General features: G+C 40.8%; 1 protein-coding gene across 3 annotated transcripts in view; it reads left to right on the top strand.

The window, feature by feature from the left end:
- ADAMTS12 (ADAM metallopeptidase with thrombospondin type 1 motif 12) overlaps nucleotides 1-19,000 on the top strand; it is a 378,886-nt gene that overhangs the window by 222,458 nt on the left and 137,428 nt on the right. For all 3 annotated transcript variants that reach the window (XM_043488507.1, XM_043488506.1, XM_043488508.1), the window contains exons 7-10: nucleotides 6,602-6,751; nucleotides 12,378-12,521; nucleotides 13,123-13,267; nucleotides 18,666-18,758. In XM_043488507.1, the coding sequence (XP_043344442.1) occupies nucleotides 6,602-6,751; nucleotides 12,378-12,521; nucleotides 13,123-13,267; nucleotides 18,666-18,758 (532 nt within the window). The remainder of the gene's footprint in view (nucleotides 1-6,601; nucleotides 6,752-12,377; nucleotides 12,522-13,122; nucleotides 13,268-18,665; nucleotides 18,759-19,000) is intronic.

Genomic DNA, 19,000 nt, shown 5'->3' on the forward strand with positions numbered 1-19,000 from the left:
CTTGCTGTGGGTTTGTCTGATAGCTTTTATTATGTTGAGGTATGTTCCTTCTATTCCTGCTTTCTGGAGAGTTCTTAATCAATAAATGAGGTGGAATTTTGTCAAAGGCTTTCTCTATCTATTGAGATATCATATGGTTTTTAAATCTTCAATTTGGTGGTGCGTGCTATTACATGATTGATTTATGAAGGATATTAAAGAATCCTTGCATTCCTGGATAAAGCCTATGTCAGTGGTGTATGATTTTTTAATATGTTGTTGGATTCTGTTTGCTAGAATTTTGTTAGGGATTTTTGCATCTAGGTTCATCAGTGATATTGGCCTGTAGTTTTCTTTTTTTGTGGCATCTTTTTCTGGTTTTGGAATTAGGGTGATGGTGGCCTCATAGAATGAGTTTGGAAGTTTACCTTCTGCAATTTTCTGGAAGAGTTTGAGTAAGATAGGTGTTAGCTCTTCTCTAAATTTTTGGTAGAATTCAGCTGTGAAGCCATCTGGTCCTGGGCTTTTGTTTGCTGGAAGATTTTTGATTACAGTTTCGATTTCCTTGCTTGTGATGGGTCTGTTAAGATCTTCTATTTCTTCCTGGTTCAGTTTTGGAAGGTTATACTTTTCTAGAATTTGTCCATTTCATCCAAGTTGTCCATTTTATTGGCATAGAGCTGCTGGTAGTAAGTCTCTTATGATCCTTTGTATTTCAGTGTTGTCTGTTGTGATCTCTCCATTTTCCTTTCTAATTTTGTTAATTTGGTTCTTCTCTCTTTGTTTCTTAATGAGTCTTGCTAATGGTTTGTCAATTTTGTTTATTTTTTCAAAAACCCAGCTTTTAGCTTTGTTGATTTTTGCTATGGTCTCTTTAGTTTCTATTGCATTTATTTCTGCCCTGATTTTTAAGATTTCCTTCCTTCTGCTAACCCTGGGGTTCTTCATTTCTTCCTTCTCTAATTGCTTTAGGTGTAGAGTTAGGTTATTTATTTGGCTTTTTTCTTGTTTCTTGATGTAAGCCTGTAATGCTATGAACCTTCCCCTTACCACTGCTTTTACAGTGTCCCATAGGTTTTGGGTTGTTGTGTTTTCATTTTCATTCATTTCTATACATATTTTGATTTCTTTTTTGATTTCTTCTATGATTTGTTGGTTATTCAGAAGCGTGTTATTTAGCCTCCATATGTTTGAATTTTTAACAATTTTTTTCCTGTAATTGAGATCTAATCTTACTGCACTGTGGTCAGAAAAGATGACTGGAATGATTTCAATTTTTTTGAATTTTCCAAGACTAGATTTATGGCCCAGGATGTGATCTATTCTGGAGAAGGTTCCGTGTGCACTTGAGAAAAAGGTGAAGTTGATTGTTTTGGGGTGAAATGTCCTATAGATATCAATTAGGTCTAGCTGGTCCATTGTGTCATTTAAAGTTTGTGTTTCCTTGTTAATTTTCTGTTTTTTGATCTATCCATAGTTGTGAGTTGGGTATTAAAGTCTCCCACTATTATTGTGTTACTATTAATTTCCTCTTTCATACTCGTTAGTGTTTGCCGTACATATTGTGGTGCTCCTATGTTGGGTGCATACATATTTATAATTGTTATATCTTCTTCTTGGATTGATCCTTTGATCATTATGTAGTGTCCTTCTTTGTCTCTTTTCACATCCTTTATTTGAAAGTCTATTTTATCTGATATGAGTATTGCGACTCCTGCTTTCTTTTGGTCTCCGTTTGCATGAAATATTTTTTCCAGCCCTTCACTTTTAGTCTGTATGTGTCTCTTGCTTTGAGGTGGGTCTCTTGTAGACAGCATATATAGGGGTCTTGTTTTTGTATCCATTCAGCCAATCTTTGTCTTTTGGTTGGGGCATTCAACCCATTTACATTTAAGGTAATTATTGATAGGTGTGGTCCCGTTGCCATTTACTTTGTTGTTTTGGGTTCACGTTTATACAACCTTTCTGCATTTCCTGTCTAGAGAAGATCCTTTAGCATTTGTTGAAGAGCTGGTTTGGTGGTGCTGAATTCTCTCAGCTTTTGCTTATCTGTAAAGCTTTTGAATTCTCCTTCATATCTGAATGAGATCCTTGCTGGATACAGTAATCTAGGTTGTAGGTTATTCTCTTTCATTACTTTCAGTATGTCCTGCCATTCCCTTCTGGCCTGGAGGGTTTCTATTGATAGATCAGCTGTTATCCTTATGGGGATCCCTTTGTGTGTTATTTGTTGTTTCTCCCTTGTTGCTTTTAATATTTGTTCTTTGTGTTTGATCTTTGTTAATTTGATTAATATGTGTCTTGGGGTGTTTCGCCTTGGGTTTATCCTGTTTGGGACTCTCTGGGTTTCTTGGACTTGAGTGGCTATTTCCTTCCCCATTTTAGGGAAGTTTTCAGCTATTATCTCCTCGAGTATTTTCTCATGGCCTTTCTTTTTGTCTTCTTCTTCTGGAACTCCTATGATTAGAATGTTGGGGCGTTTCACATTGTCCCAGAGGTCCCTGAGGTTGTCCTCATTTCTTTTGATCCTTTTTTCTTTTTTCCTCTCTGCTTCATTTATTTCCATCATTTTATCTTCTATCTCACTTATCCTATCTTCTGCTTCCGTTAGTCTACTCTTGGTTCCCTCCAAAGTGTTTTTGATCTCATTCATTGCACTATTCATTTTTAATTGACTCTTTTTTAATTTCTTCTAGGTCTTTATTAAACATTTCTTGTATCTTTTCAATCTTTGTCTCCAGGCTATTTATCTGTAACTCCATTTTGTTTTCAAGATTTTGGATCATTTTTATTATCATTATTCTAAATTCTTTTTCAGGTAGATTCCCTATCTCCTCCTCTTTTGTTTGACTTGGTGGGCATTTTTCATGTTCCTTTACCTGTTGGGTATTTCTTTGCCTTTTCATCTTGTTTAGATTGCTGTGTCTGGAGTGAGCTTTCTGTATTCTGGAGGTCTGTGGTTCCTTTTTATTGTGGAGGATTTACCCCGTGGGTGGGGTTAGACGATTGGCTTGTCAAGGTTTCCTGGTTAGGGAAGCTTGCGTCAGTGTACTGGTGCGTGCAATTTGATTTCTTCTCTTTGGAGAGCAATGGAGTGTCCAGTAATGAGTTTTGAGATGGGTCTATGTGTTAGGTGTGTCCTTGGGCAGCCTGTATGTTGACGTTCACGGCTATGTTCCTGCGTTGCTGGAGAATTTGCGTGGTATGTCTTGCTCTAAAACTTATTGGCTCTTGGGTGGTGGTTGGTTTCAGTGTAGGTATGGAGGCTTTTGGACAGTCACTTATGACTTAAAGTTCCATGTAGTCAGGAGTTTTCTGGTGTTCTCAGGTTTTGGGCTTAAGTCTCCTGCCTCTGGATTTCAGTTTTATTCTTCCTGTAGTCTCAGGACTTCTCCAACTATACAGCACTGATAAGAAAACTTCTAGGTTAATGGCGAAAAGATTCTCCCCCGTTAGGGACACCCAGAGAGGTTCACAGAGTTACATGAAGAAGAGGAGAGGGAGGAGGGAGATAGAGATGAGCAGGAGGAGAAAAAGGGGGACTCAAGAGGAGAGAGACAGATCTACGCAGCTGTCTGTTCCCAGAGTGTTCTCCGTAGCCCAGTCACCTACAAAGATTCACAGAATTGGATTGGGAAGAGAAGGGGAAAGGAGGAAATAGAGGTGTTCTGAGGTAGAAAACAGAGAGTCAAGATTGGGAGAGAATAATCTTCGGTTTAAAAATAGGGCTTCTCTTCTTTTTTTTTTTTTGTAAGGTTATAGTGTATTGAAAATGAAAATTAAGGAGTAGTAGAGGAGTACTAGAGGACTTTAAAAGAAATAAGAGAAAAAGAAAAATAGAAAATAGAAGAGAAAAAGGAAAGAAAAAAAAAAGAAAGAAAAAAAGAAAAAGAAAAAGAAAAAAAAATTTTTTTTCCCTAGTTAAAAAAATCGTAAAAATCTATGGAAATGAAAGTTAAGGAGTAATGGGGGAGTAATAGGGGATTTTAAAGGAAAATAAAAGAGAAAAAATAAAAAAGAAAAAATAAAAAAAGAAAAAATAATAAAAAAGAAAAAAAAAAAAAAGAAAAAAGTAAAATTATATCTAGGAGTTTCTCTGGAGCTGTTGCGGTCAGTGTGGGTTCGGCTCAGTTTCAGATAGCTCCTCGTTCCAGCTTACACTTCTCGATATCTACAGGCCCCTTCCGGTGTAGTCGGTGTTTTCTAGAGGGATTTTAATCTGTTGCACCAGTCCCTTCTGAGGCAGTTCCCTTTGTTTATTTGGCTTCTGTTTGCCGGTCTCTTCAGAGCCTCATTTCCGCCCTGACACAGGCGGGCGGAGGTGGACTCTTATTCAGGTAGCTAGTTCCGTCGCTCTGCGGGGCAGGGAGGGGCTGGCGCTGTGGGGAGGGGCTTGCGCCGCGGGGACGGGCTGGCGCTGCCGGGAGGGGCTGACGCTGCTTTCTCCGTCTGCGCTGCTCAGGCTCCCGGCTGTTCTATATGGAGCGCGCCCCGCGCTGCGCGAGGTTCCAGCCCTCGGGTGTTCCACAAAAGCGCGGGCGAAAAGCTGCGCCTGCCCTCTGTGCCTTCCCCGTCAGAGCGGTCCAGGCAGCCAGGGGCTCGGTGGGCGCACTCTCCCCAGGTGTGGCGCGCCCACCCCCTTCCACGGACCCAGTCTCAGTTTCCGCTGGCGCCAGTCGGGTGCGCGCGCCTTCCGCCCTCCGTCCCCAGCCCCAGTCCCCACCCGCGCCAGTCGGGTGCCTGCGCCGTGTCTCGCCACGACCTTCCCCTCCCCCCTGCCTCCTGCCTCCGGCGGGGCTGGGCCGGTCCGCAGCCTGCGAGCTCTTCTCTGGATTTTCTCGGTCTGCGAACAGTCGGCAGTGTGTTCGGCCGGTTAATTTACTCTCTCTCCTTTGGTCTCCCACAGTTCAAGTTGGCAACTCACAGAAGCTCCCTCCGATTGTCCTCAGGGCACTCAGGCCCGGACCCTACCCCAAGCAGTGCCGCCTAAGACTCCCTTCCCGGGACGGATCTCCGTCCTTAGCTCTTTTGTCTCACTTTTAATCTTTTATATTTTGACCTACCTCCTTTCGAAGACAATGGGCTGCTTTTCTGGGCGCCTAATGACCTCAGCTAGCGATCAGAAGTTGTTTTGCGAAGTTTGCTCTGCGTTCAGTTATTCTTTTGATGAATTTGTAGGAGAGAAAGTGGTCTCCCCGTCCTACTCCTCCGCCATCTTGGCTCCTCCCTCCTTTTCTTCTTATTATGATCATTTTTCTTCCTTACAACAGAGTTCTGGTTTCAAGTTTTGATGAACCTCAACCAGCTCCTAGACAGTAGAGAGAATTTCAAGTTCTGAAGCAGGATTTCTCAGTAGTAACACCATTGACATTTTGGGTTGGCTAATTCTTTGCTGTGAGGGTCTGTCCTGTGCATTGGAGTGTGTTTAACTGAATCCCTGGCCTCCATCCATGAGATGTCAGTGGCACCCTCCTCTAGGTTGTGACAGCCGTGACTGTCTCCAGACATTGCCAAAGGTTCCTGAGGAGGGTGCAGGGAACAAAACCAACCCCTGTGGAGAATCTCTGCTCTGAAGGAAGAGGGAGGGAGGGAAGGAGAGGACTGAACTGGTCTCTGGAGCACTAGACTAAGATCCACTTCAACAGAGTTCCCTATAGAGGAGCTTTCAGTACAAGGTGGATTTGGTGTGATTCATATCAAGGCATGTCTTTTCTTATACTGTCTCCAGTGCTTGTTGGAGGTGGAGCTGATCCCTTATCGGGAGCTTATGCTCCTTACCTGTAAGACCCATATTTTACAATCCTTTGGTCATCCCCTTTTATCCTCTTTATTGCTGGATACTTAATAGACCCTCAATGGACAGGGTTTTGTTGTTGTTGTTGTTGTTGTTGTTTTAATAAATGTATTCATTTTAATTGGAGGCCAATTACTTTACAGTATTGTAGTGATTTTGCCATACATTGACATGAATCAGCCACGGGTGTGCATGTGTTCCCCATCCTGAACCCCCCTCCCACCTCCCTCCAAGGGACCCAACTTCCTTGTATCCTGTGAGATCCTAGGAGTCTTTCTTTGTGTGTCCATCCCCTCCCATATGCACTATTGTTAGGGTGGTGGGACTGGTGAGACCATGAATTTGATCTCTGGATAGACTGATGGGACCAATTGCATTTTTCATGAATGAATAAAAGTTCTTGGATACCTTTTGAACACGTACCTCAGAAAGGCCAAAAAGGCATTTCATGTTTGAAAAACCTCAACCACTGATGGTTGTCCTTTCCCTGTTTAAAAGTTCGATTAATTCCAACTTTCAATCAAATGCTTCTCTTATGTGTCAAATAATATAATTTGGCTTCCTGAGATTAAGAATAAAAGCAACTCAAATTAAAACATTTGCTGTATTTTCATATATTTCTTTGGGTGTGAATGAGATTCAATAATGAAGTGGTAAAATCAGAATAATCCTCGTGAATTCAAAATCACTCCCTAAAATTTATGTGGACTTTTAAAAACAATTTTAATCATGCTTTACAGACCATATTGAATGTGAATTCATGGCCATATGGGTTTTTTTCCTAGATGTTTCTTGGGGCGCCTCCATATCCCTGTTCTCTGCTTTCAGAAAAGACCTCTGTGCGGGTGTCAATCACCGCTGTGAGACTCTGGGGCTGTCCCACCTGTCAGGAATGTGCCAGCCTCACCGGAGTTGTAACATCAATGAAGACTCTGGACTCCCCTTGGCTTTCACAGTTGCCCATGAACTCGGACACAGGTAAAGGGCCAAGGAAACTGAGATCTCCTCCTCCTGATCATGCATCAGTATCAGGGTTTCAGGAGAATCAGATTGCATTGTGGCTTGAGAATCACCTCCTAAATCTCTGCTTTCTCATCTGTAAAATGGGAGGGGAGGGAAGATTGGGGAAAGACACAAGTTCAAGATTCCACTGTCTTCTCTGCCCTTACCACTTGACCATCAACATCAGAGAATCATAGAGACCTCTGCAAGTCTCTGAGTTAGAATGAGGTGAGCAGAAACAAGGAGATAAGCTTTAACTTAATTGATTAATTCAGGAGTAGTAATTCCTATTTAGTTCTTATGAATTAGTGATGTTATTAATATCACTAAAAAGTCACAAATCTTAACATTCTTTGCCTTTCCTTTATGCCGGACATTTCACATTGTGTCATTGACTTCCCTCAACAACATTATGAAGTAGATGCTATTGTTTGCCCCATTGTACTTGTGTGTATTAAAGGGGGACACTGAAAAAAAGGAAAAATGGAAAACTGCTTTAAACTTGGAAAGACTATCAAGTGAACACCAGTTAACCGGAAGTCCAAGTTGTCACAAAAATGTGTAAATTTGATTAGATCAATTGATTGAAGGCAGGTTTCAGAAATTTTTGGTAAAGGAATGTTGAGAATTCTGGATTCTCTGAGTATCAGAGGTTCTCAGGAGGAAAGATCTTAGCTTATTTGTAACTTAATATATTGATGTATTTATTAACCAGTAATGAGACAACATCATACTAGGTGGAAGCTCAGAGTGGGGAGTCATATAAATGGCTCAGCAGCACTCCTACCTGTTATGTGGCCACCAGCCTGAAAGAAAGCAGAACCCTGGGCATACTCTGAATGTCCAGCCGGAAAAAGAGGTGGGATCAGGAAGAGCCCTGTTGACTAGGTTATTCAAGGCCTGGCCTCTCTGGCCTGGGCTTTCTCACCATTTTTCTCATATAATATTGGAACTTTTCAAAATCCTTTTACCTAAAGTACTAAACCAGAGTATTGGCTTGGGAATTAGGAAATGTGAGTGGTTATTCTGGCTTTTCCATCAGCCAATATTATGACCTTAGAGAATTCCCTTCACTTCTTTGTGCTTATTTTCTTATATCTGAAATGAGTAGATTTGATTAGGTACTGTGATTTCTTTGATCCTTACCAAAAAGCCCTGGGAGACAAATGTGCTATAGTGTAGTATCCTTAATTATCCAAAATTCAAATACAGAGAGGTTAAGTGACTTGCTTTTAATTAAATAATATTGAGGACAAAATACTGAAAAGACCAGGCCATAGTTGTTGGCATGTTGATAACAACTTGGCAAAATGAAAATTATTATGTGCAAATGTAAAGGCACCCTCAATCCTGGTACATGGAAGGATGTCCCTTGTGGCCTCAAATAAAGTCACTGGTGTCAGCAGCATCTCTAGTCAAGCAGTGTCAAGCAATATAACTGGATCAAACTGAGAAATGTTTGCTCAAGACATTCTCAGCAATGGTATGCCCAAGTTGAAGAAAAGTGGAGAAGACTTGCTTGGTAAAAGACATTTTCAAGTGCTGACTTGTGTCCAAAGAATGGATCCTATATCCTCAATTCATTTTGGCAGTTTTTAAAAAGTAAACTGATGCTACTTATGATCCAGTAGTTGTACTCTGGGCATTTATCAAGAAGAAATGAAGATGTATGTTCATATTAAAAAAAACCTATACACAAAAGTTTATAGAAGCTTAATCTTAATAGCCCCAAACTGGACCCTGGGGTTGTTTCAACTCAGTGTGGCGAATGGTTAAATAAACTGTGATGGATCCATATCATGGAATTCTATTCAGCAAGAAAAAGGACCAATTCTTGATACATATAGTGACCTTGATGAATCTTTGAACAATTATGCTCAGTGAAAAAAACTAGTCCCTAAAGGTTACATACTGTAAGATTCCACTTACATAGCATTATTGAAATAATAAAATTACCTAAATAGAGAACATATTAGTGGCTGCCGGAACTTAAGAAGGGGATGGGGGAGGGATGGAAAGTAGGTCTGGCTACAAAGTGCAACGTGAGGAATTCCACCAGGTGAAAATGTTCTGTGTCTTGACTGTATGAACAGCAGCATCCCAGCTGTGATATCGTATTATAGTTTTGCAAGATGTTACCATGAGGGTTAAGTGGGTAAAGGGTACGTGGGACCTCTTTGTATTATTTATTACAACTTGCATCTGAATCAATAATGATATAATAATATAAATTTAATATGTAAATATAATGAATTAAAATTTTAAAAGAGCGCATTGGGCCATGTACAGCTGACCTAAATAAAACACTATGTTTTAAATGGCAAAAAAAGTTTAGGGTCACTGATAGGAAAGACAAAACTGGGGAATTTCCTGGTGGTTCAGTGGTTGGGACTCTGCGCTTCCACTGTTGGGGGCTCAGGTTCACTCCCTAATCAGAAAACTAAGATTCTGCAAGCCAAGTGGAGTGACTGAAAACAAAGAAAGAAGAGGAAGGAAAGACAACGTTGAAGAAAGACATACAAGCTTGAATTTGACAAGCTTGTGGTAGGACACAAAACTGAAGATGAGAAGACATTAGGAGTACCCTGAGAAATTTGTTCATAGCACAAGAAGCTTCTGAAATATTCAGTTCTCTTTTTAGATATAAAGTTCTAACCAGCTGTGGACCAAACTGAGAAACACTGGGCACATCAATGAAACAGCCTGGTGCCAGAAAAAGAAAAATATAATAAGCCACTAACCTCAGATAGTCATTATAGTTTAATAACAAAGGTACTCCATTGTTCTTGAAAACTTATTTATTTCATCACTGATTGCATAGGATTTAAAATAGAAAGTGAAGTTAACTAACTTGTGCTTTGGCCTAAATAATTGCATTTTTATTTTGAGAAAAAAAATTTTTTAAGTTCTATTTATGAGAAGCCTAGATTAGATCCATCATCCATACCTAAGCTCTCATCCCTTAATAAGTGAATTACCAAAACGAAGATGGAATTCCAGAAGGAAGTTTTAAAACCTCTCTGAGACCGAGCATCCTTTCCCTTGAAGTAATGAAAATATCATGATAGAGGTGAACACTTGCAATGTACCATCCATCCAGTATTTCCCATTCTTCTGGATTGGGATATTCCATTATTTCAGTTATAGAGCTTTCCTTGTTGCATATGCCAAATTGGTATTTCCTGAATGAGTTAGAAAAGCTCACATTCATACTTTCGTGGTTCTTGTTCTCTGCTGGTTCTACTCCACCATAAAATGAATAGTAAAAGGCAAGAAATGTCTGCCCAAGTGATACCCTGAGACTCATGCAGTGACTTAGCTCGCTATTTCATGTCTGTAATTTTCATAAACCCATCTAGCAGGAATTGTAAAACCAAGATGTAGCAAAGCAGGCTAATTCAATAGCCAGTGAGTTGTTTCAGCCTGTAGTAGGCTGTTAGTCCAAACTGCTTTTGAGCTTCATCCCACTTGCTGGGAAGTAGCTTCTTGGAAACACCTTCCATCCCTCTGACCTCATGTATTCTTCCTGTCTCTCATTTTTCACTGACCCACTGATCCCATATGACTCGAGCGCTCACCTCATATAGAGAGAGTAGACATGTCCACAGGAACCTTTGTTTAGTAGCTTTGCTTTTCTTTTGTTGGATGGGAGCACAGAGGAGTGATAGAGCTGGAGAGGGGAATGCTTTAGGGAACTAAAAACTTTAGATGGAGCAACATGAGCTTTTGGGGAGCTGATGTATTTAGAGGGTAGGTTTGAAGTCACCCAGTATCTAGGATAGGCTTCCCTGGTGGCTCAGTGGTAAAGGATCTGCCTGCAATGCAGGAGACCTGGGTTCGATCCCTGGGTCTGGAAGATCCCCTGGAGAAGGAAATGGCAACCCACTCCAGTATTCTTGCCTGGGAAATCCCTCCATGGATTTGCAAAGAGTTGGACACGACTGAGTGACTAGCATAAAGTATATAAGATCCAGACATCTGGCTTGTCATATTGGAATGGCTGATGCTAGAAAAGCCATTATTAATGGAGATTTTTAGAACCATGTTTGTTTAAGATTTTTCCTAATTTTTAAACAGGTGAACTTGTGGATCACTTAATGAACAGGGTAGGACTGAATTTTCAACAGCCCGGGGAAGGCCTGATGAGGGAGGAAAAAAAAAAAACTTTCATTGAATTAAATTCTTTTGATAAAAGAGCTTTGTAGATTAATTCTGTGACTCCTTTGTGAATTTTGTATTCATGTGGAATGTGATCAGAGTCTGTAAGTAAGTTGTTAACATCTTAATGCATTAAAAATAATATAAGAAAATTTCTAAATCCCACAAAGACTGTTTCTGCAAGTGTTGCTAATGTTGATCAGGAGATTTTATTAAAGTTGGATATGAGCTTTCCTGTCAGAGGAACTGCATTTCACTAGCAGAGTAAAAGGTCATAGTTTCCTCTGTTCAAATTTGGAAAGTTGAGCCAACATCTCCAGGTTGCAAGTGTCCAAAAAGCAGATTCCAGCAGAGAGAGGTCTTGTGGGGACTCGGAAAGCATCTTGGCAGTGATCCTGAGGTCTTGGCTTATAAACAGACATTTCTCAGTCAGCCTCTTTCCCAGGCACCCCCTTGCCATGGGGATCAGTTAAGCATTTTAGGGCCTTTCACGGCTACTTCACCTGTTTACCCCTGGCAGTGGGAGGTCAGGGAGCTGACCGAAGGAGACATCAACAAGAGCCCTGATTTAGGAGCACAGAGATCTGCAGAACACTTAGCTTTGTCATGAGCTAGCTTGTGACTTTTGACAAACCTCAAACTCTCATCTGAAAAAGGAAAATAAGCCAGCTAGACAATGATGAAGTAAAGTGTTAGTCGCTCAGTCGTGTCTGACTCCTTGCGACCCCGTGGACCGTAGCCCTCCAGTCTCCTCTATCCAAGGAATTCTCCAGGCAAGAATACTGGAGTGGGTTGCCATTCCTTTCTCCAGGGGATCTTCCCAACCCAGGGATCAAACCCACATCTCTTCACGTTTTCTGCATTGGCAAATGGGTTCTTCACCGCTCGTGCCACCTGGGGAGCCCACTAGACTGTGCGTGCTGCCTAATGTCTATATATTGAAGGGCTTGTATGATACTGGAAAGAAATCCATCCATTCCAAGTTTGCAGCTTCTGACAAAGTCTCCCATAGGCTTTGCCTTTAATGCTCTCCAGTAAATTATGATGAAAAAGCAAAAGGAAGGTTTTGTTCATTTGTGCTGCAGTTGCTACAGCAGGAGAAAGAAGACAGCTGGAGGCAAGATTTGCCCTCCTGACTGTAATCTCATGGAAAGCCAAAGCCAAACTGGAAGCTTTTAGCTTTCTGCCAAACGGAAGTTTTTTGGATTAGCCACATGGCTCCCAGGGTTGTATATTTGAAACAAAACCATGCCTAAAATGTTTCCTGTGCTTTCTAGTTGAAAATTAGCTAGCCCCCTCCAACTTCAAAGTCCCACTTTGTAATCAGATGCCTGTTATACAAAGGTGGCTCTCTGTGGGTTATTTTCACCTTGGAGGAACTATGGTTTTCTTCTTGTTTCATGCCTGCCTCTTTAATATCCTTGTGCTCTGTGCTTCCCTGCAGCTTCGGCATCCAGCATGATGGGAAGGAAAACGACTGTGAGCCCGTGGGCAGGCACCTGTACATCATGTCCCGCCAGCTGCAGTACAATCCCGCCCCGCTGATGTGGTCCAAATGCAGCAAGGACTATATCACTCGCTTCCTGGAGTAAGTGACCACGCATCTCAGCATAGCCTCACTCAGGGCTCTGTACACCGGAGGTCACTTTGCATTCTACCCAAGACCTGGAAAAGCCTCAGTTCCTCTCACAGGTCACAGTGTCAGGGTGGTAACAGTAACTGTAACAGGTAACTTCGCTTCTGCTCTCTGACCCTGAGATCCAGGTGGGTTCTGCCCCCAGCTTAAGCCAGGTGAACAGTCTGTCTCCCCCCACCCTCCTTCAGCTTGCTGTCATCTGAAAGGGGCTCTTTATGATCCAAGAGTGAGTTAAGTCCCCGGGGGACTGGCAAGAACGACTAGGACAAGTCAGAAGTTGTCACCATACCCCATTGGGGGTAATATGATGTTTTTTTTCATTTTACCACTGCTTATAAATATTTCTTAGATCACATCTGAGCAAATGGTATGGGATTGTGTTTTGCATTTCCTTTTAGACAAGTCTTACCTCCTTGGGCATAGTAGAAATAAAGTTATCTTAAAGGACAGAGAATACTAGAGAAATAGAAGTTTCTCTTGAATGAAAAACTAAATGTTTCATTTAGAAGGAAATTGTAAGCCACTGCTCTCATTTCTATTCACTTGTTGTCAGCCGAGGCTGGGGGTTCTGTCTGGATGACATCCCCCAAAAGAAAGGCTTGAAGTCCAACATCATTGCCCCTGGAGTGATCTATGATGTTCACCACCAATGCCAGCTGCAGTATGGCCCAAATGCTACCTTCTGCCAGGAAGTAGAAGTAAGTGTTGGGTATTTGGTAAGTGTTGGTAAGTGTTGGGTAAGAAGTAAATGTTGGGTATCAAAAACACTGGTGCCTCTGGCGGGTATGTGCAGGGCTTGAGATCCAACATGCTAAAGGAGGGCCAGGGAAATATTGGGAAATCCTTGTGGCTTAGCTGGTAAAGAATCCGCCTGTAATGTAGGAGACCTGGGTTCCATCCTGGGTTAGGAAGATCCCCTGGAGAAGGGTAAGGCTACCCACTTCAGTATTCTGGCCTGGAGAATTACATGGACTGTATAGTCTGTGGGGTTGCAATGAGTCAGACACGAATGAACGACTTTCACTTTCAAAGATCCAGAAATGGAAACTTTCTATTCATGGCAAGATGTCTGTAAGGTAGAAGGATTGAAGTTGAGGTCATTCATATTCTTTGACCCACCTCCTTGGTATCCTTTACAACTGGGTGGTGGTTAAGAAAATGCTGTAAAAGTCTGCAAGCAATAAATGCTGGAGAGGGTGTGGAGAATGTGGAGATTCCTTAAAAAACTGGGAATAGAAGTGCTATATGACCCAGCAATCCCACTCCTGGGAATACACACCGAGAAAACCAGAACTGAAAGAGACACATGTACCCAATGTTCATCGCAGCACTGTTTATGATAGCCAGGACATGGAAGCAACCTAGATGCCCATCAGCAGACAAATGGATAAGAAAGCTGTGGTACATATACACAATGGAATATTACTCAGCCATTAAGAAGAATACATTTGAATCTGTTCTAATGAGGTAGATGAAACTGGAGCCCATTATACAGAGTGAAGTAAGCCAGAAAGAAAATACTAATACAGTATACTAATGCATATATATGGAATTTAGAAAGATGGTAACGATAACCCTATATGCAAGACAGAAAAAGAGACACAGATGTATAGAACAGACTCTTGTACTCTGTGGGAGAAGGCAAGGGTGGGATGATCTGAGAGAATAGCATTGAAACATGTATATTATCAATTGTGAAACAGATCACCAGCCCAGGTTGGATGCATGAGACAAGTGCTCAGGGCTGGTGCACTAGAATGACCCAGAGGGATGGGATGGGAAGGGAGGTGGGAGGGGAGTTCAGGATGGGGAACACATGTAAATCCATGGCTGAGTCATGTCAATGTATGGCAAAAACCACTACAATATTGTAAAGTAATTAGCCTCCAACTAATATAAATAAATGAAAAAAAAAAGTATAAAAAAAAGAAAAAATTTAGTATAATTTTCAAAAAAAAAAAGAAATTCTAGTAACATTTTTGGTGGCTTCCTTAGGGTTTTCTGTGTAAACATTAGTGTCAACTGGATATAATACAATTTTATGTCTTCTGTAAGTCTTCTAATTTGATACTGAATAAAAGTTGAGAGATGGAAAAACAAAAGAATACGCTATAGTGCTTTTCAAGAATCACAGTGATTCACACCTGCAGGCTCCATAGCAACCAACTTAACACCTGAAGTTGCTCCCTTTCCTAAATTTCCTGTCTGGTTGCTGAGCACCTCCAGAGGCCAAGGTAGGAATAAGATTTACCCCTTATTCATTCTTCTCTATTTTCAACATCTAAGTGATAAGTCAAGCCCTGGTATTTAGCTTGTGATGGAATTTGTGGCTCTGTCCTGTCGTCTTCATTCTTATTACTGCTCTCCTGAGTCCATCTCTCATTACCTCTTCTTACTATTACCTTTGAACTATTTGATCCAGAGATCAAATTGCCAACATTCATTGGATCATAGAAAAAGCAGAGAATTCCAGAAAAGCATCTATTTCTGCTTCATTGACTATGCTAAAGCCGTTGACTGTGTGGATCACAATAAACTGTGGAATATTCTTAAAGGGATGGGTATACCAGACTCCTGCCTCCTCTCATCTGCCTCCTGAGAAACCTGTATGCAGATCAAGAAGCAGCAGTTAGAACCTGGTTCCAAATTGCGAAAGGAGTACATCAGGGCTGTGTATTGTCACTCTGCTTATTTAACTTATATGAAGAGTACATTATGTGAAATGCCAGGCTGGATGAAGCATAAGCTAGAATCAAGATTGCCAGGAGAAATATTAATAACCTCACATATGCATATGACACCAGCCTTATGATAGAAAGTGAAGAGGAACTAAAGAGCCTCTTGATGAAGGTGTAAGAGGAGAGTGAAAAAACTGGTTTAAAATTTAGCATTCAAAAAATGAAGATGATGGCATACAGTCCCATCACTTCATGGCCAGTACATGGGGTAACAGTGGAAACAGTGAGACACTTAATTTTCTTGGGCTCCGAAATCACTGCAGATGCTGACTGCAGCCATGAAATTAAAAGACCGCTTATTCTTTAGAAGAAAAGCTATGACCAACATAGACAGAATATTAAAAAGTAGAGACATTACTTTGCCTACAAAGGTGCATATAGTCAAAGCTATGGTTTTTCCAGTAGTCATGTATGGATGTGAGTGTTGGATCATAAAGGAGGCTGAGTGCCGAAGAATTGATGCTGTGGAATTGTGGTGTTGGAGAAGACTCTTGTGAGTCCCTTGGACTGTAAGGAGATCAAGCCGGTCAATCCTAAAGAAAATCAACCCTCAATATTCATTAGAAGGACTAATGCTGAAGCTGAAACTCCAATACTTTGACCACCTGATGAGAAGAGCTGACTCATTAGAAAAGACCCTGATGGTGGGAAAGATTGAGGGCAGGAGGAGAGGGGGCGACAGAGGATGAGATGGTTGGATGGCATCACTGACTCGATGGACATGGGTTTGAGCAGGCTCTGGGAGATAGTGAAGGATAGGGAAGCCTGGTGTGCTGCAGTCCATGGGGTCGCAAAGCATTGGAAATGACTGAGTGACTGAACAGCAACCATTACCTCTCGTTACCTCATCACCTCTCCTTACTGTTGTAATTACCTTCTGCCTAGCCTCGCCCCCATTCACACTGTTGCTCGAGTTGTTTCAAAAAGACACAAATCTAACCATGGCTCTACTCTGCCTTTAGGGTCCTCACTGACCACAGGATAAACTATCAACTCCTTGCATCCTTTTGTGATCTGGATCTTGTCTATTCTCTGAACCATGCCTTTTAGTGCAAAAATATCAGTGTTAATTATACAGAGACATGAATGAGTCTGGTTGACCTCTGCCAGATTTTATGCTATGTCCTGCATAGTATGAAAAAGATGAAACCTCAAAAGAATGAATAAGATAAGTTCTCTGACCTTGAGGAGCTCCTGCTCTGGTGGGGGAGGTTGACAGGGAAATTTTAATAGTCAGATAAACACAAAAATGGACATAGAGAAAGAACTTTTAAGAGGAAGCAACTGCTCAGACAGAACAAGCAAGACTTCACAGAGAAGATAAGATTGTTGTAAAAATCCCTCACTCTTACTTCTAACTGGTTACCAAGCAATGCTAATTCTGCCTCCAAAAGGTCTCTAAAATCCATGTGTCCCTATATGATTTCAGTGAGTCCCCTGGTTGGACTCCTTTCTAAGACTCTGACCCATTCCCCAAAACATAGCCAAATTGACATTTATGAAGGAAATCTGATTGTGTTCCTCTGTTGTTAAAATATTTCACGGCCTCCTGTGCCTCTCCAACAACATTCAGATTCTCTAAAATGGCTTAAAGGGAGCTTCAGGATTCATCCTCGCTCTCTCTTTGAGCTAATCTCTTAAAATATTATTTTAACCCTCCACTCTCTAACCTGGAATTCTAAAAGCATGTACGTTGGACTGTACCCCACTAATCTTTCATCTTGAACTCTCTCCTTCATATTTTTCATCTCTTAATATCTCCACATTTTGTGTACTTTCTTTTTCTCTTCAAACTCACTATTGCTCTTTTCAAATAGGTCCAATCCTCTATTTAACCTGTTGACTTTTTAATCTCATTTATGTTACTTTTTTTTTTTTACTTATAACAGTCTCTTTGGATTTTTTCCCTAAATTTTCTCTTATTTTTTATGACCTCTTATTTCTAGTTTAAACTTTCAGTATGATCTTCTTTTTCTTTAATCATATAAAACACATTTATTTTATAATTTATAATTGCAAATTATAATGGACAGTTTTGATGTCCAGAGTCTGTGTGTGTCTGTTTCTCCTATTTGAAATTTCTTCTCAGTTTCACTTATTATGTATTATTTCCTTTTGTCAATTTCTGCTTCTATTGTAAACTCTTGGTTTTGAAGCTTCATGTCAGGCTATTCTCTATGGTTTAGATGGCTGGCAGATTCTTTTGGAGAGAATTTTCACTGCCATCCCTGGGTCCATTTAAATTATTGGTTGGATGTTGTAAAGAACACTTACAATATCTAGAAATGAAAAATATCATGATTGACTTAAAATTTAGTAGACGAGTTACACAGCAGACTTGATAGAATTAAAGAGAAAATCAACTGAACTTTAGAGTTGAAAAAATTACTTCCCATCCCACTTGAGTTTTTCTCAGAATTGTGTGATGGAGGAGAGACTGGACATTTCCTGATAGAAATCCAGGCTTTTTCAACATTTATGTACAAGGAAATTGAGAGCTAAAAAATATGAAAGTAAGCTGAAATCTGAAGGACAGAATAAGAAGGTCCATCAATAATAATTATTAATTGCAGAAATTTCAAAAGGAAAGAATAGAGATAATCATGGAGAAGCAAGATTTAGAAAGATAAAAATTAAGAATTTTCTAAAATGGTTAAAAATTATGAGGTCTTATGATGAAAGAACATATTGAGTATAGAGTATACTAAGTAGATGGAATGATAGCAAATGAGTGGATAAAAGGAAGACTAAAAGGTGGGCGGAAGCACCTGAATCATTTCAGATGATAAACAAGAATTTTGTCAACCTTCCCTTGTTCCTGCTGCAGGAGGAGAAAGAGAGGGAGTATCCAATTCACTCCCTGGCAGCTAAAACATACTGGCTATTTGGGGTAATAAGTAAATAACCTGAGGTTTTCTAGATGGAGTAGTTTCCCTTTCCTTCAATGAGCAGGCTCAAGTTATAATCACCCAGCTATTTGTAAGCAGATTGCCTTCCATCACAGTCTGGATTTTCCTTTGATGACAAATGTCACCATTAGCCCTTCCTGAGGGCATTGAATGGTGGACATCATACCACACATATAGAAATTCTACTCTCGGCAAATGTGTTTTATCTCCCATTTCCATATGGCCTAGAATGGCCTACAGCCAACTGTTTATGTATAATGACAATGTTCAGATTAAGTTTAAACGGAGGTTCCTTGAGTGATCAGTTTCCATCAGTTTACTCAGTAACAACCGTAGCATTTATTGTGGTTATGTGGATGAACCTGTGTAGATTACACCATCACTGTAGAAATGCTTTTGTGTAAGTTTTGAAAAATACAAAAAAGCTCAGACTCATGTTTGTTTTCCAGAATGTTTGCCAGACACTGTGGTGCTCGGTGAAGGGCTTTTGTCGCTCCAAGTTGGACGCTGCTGCAGATGGGACTCAATGTGGTGAGAAGAAGGTGAGGTGTCAGTGGGGTGCCAGGCTGAGGAAGGAAGGTAGGGATAAGGGGCTTACATTCTTGGGCAGAACTGGAGAGGAGACCCTGGAGAGGAGCTGTTTCTGGGTGAATGGAGATCATCATACAGTTAGACTTGCCAGAGGAAAGGATTCCACTTGTGGAAGTGAGCCTCCTCTTGAGCCTTCACTTGGGACAGGTAATTAGGGAGAGAGGGCTGAAACCCAAGACACACTCCAATTACA

Source organism: Cervus canadensis, chromosome 16 (assembly GCF_019320065.1).
Source record: "Cervus canadensis isolate Bull #8, Minnesota chromosome 16, ASM1932006v1, whole genome shotgun sequence".
In the NCBI taxonomy this organism is placed as follows: Eukaryota; Metazoa; Chordata; class Mammalia; order Artiodactyla; family Cervidae; genus Cervus; species Cervus canadensis.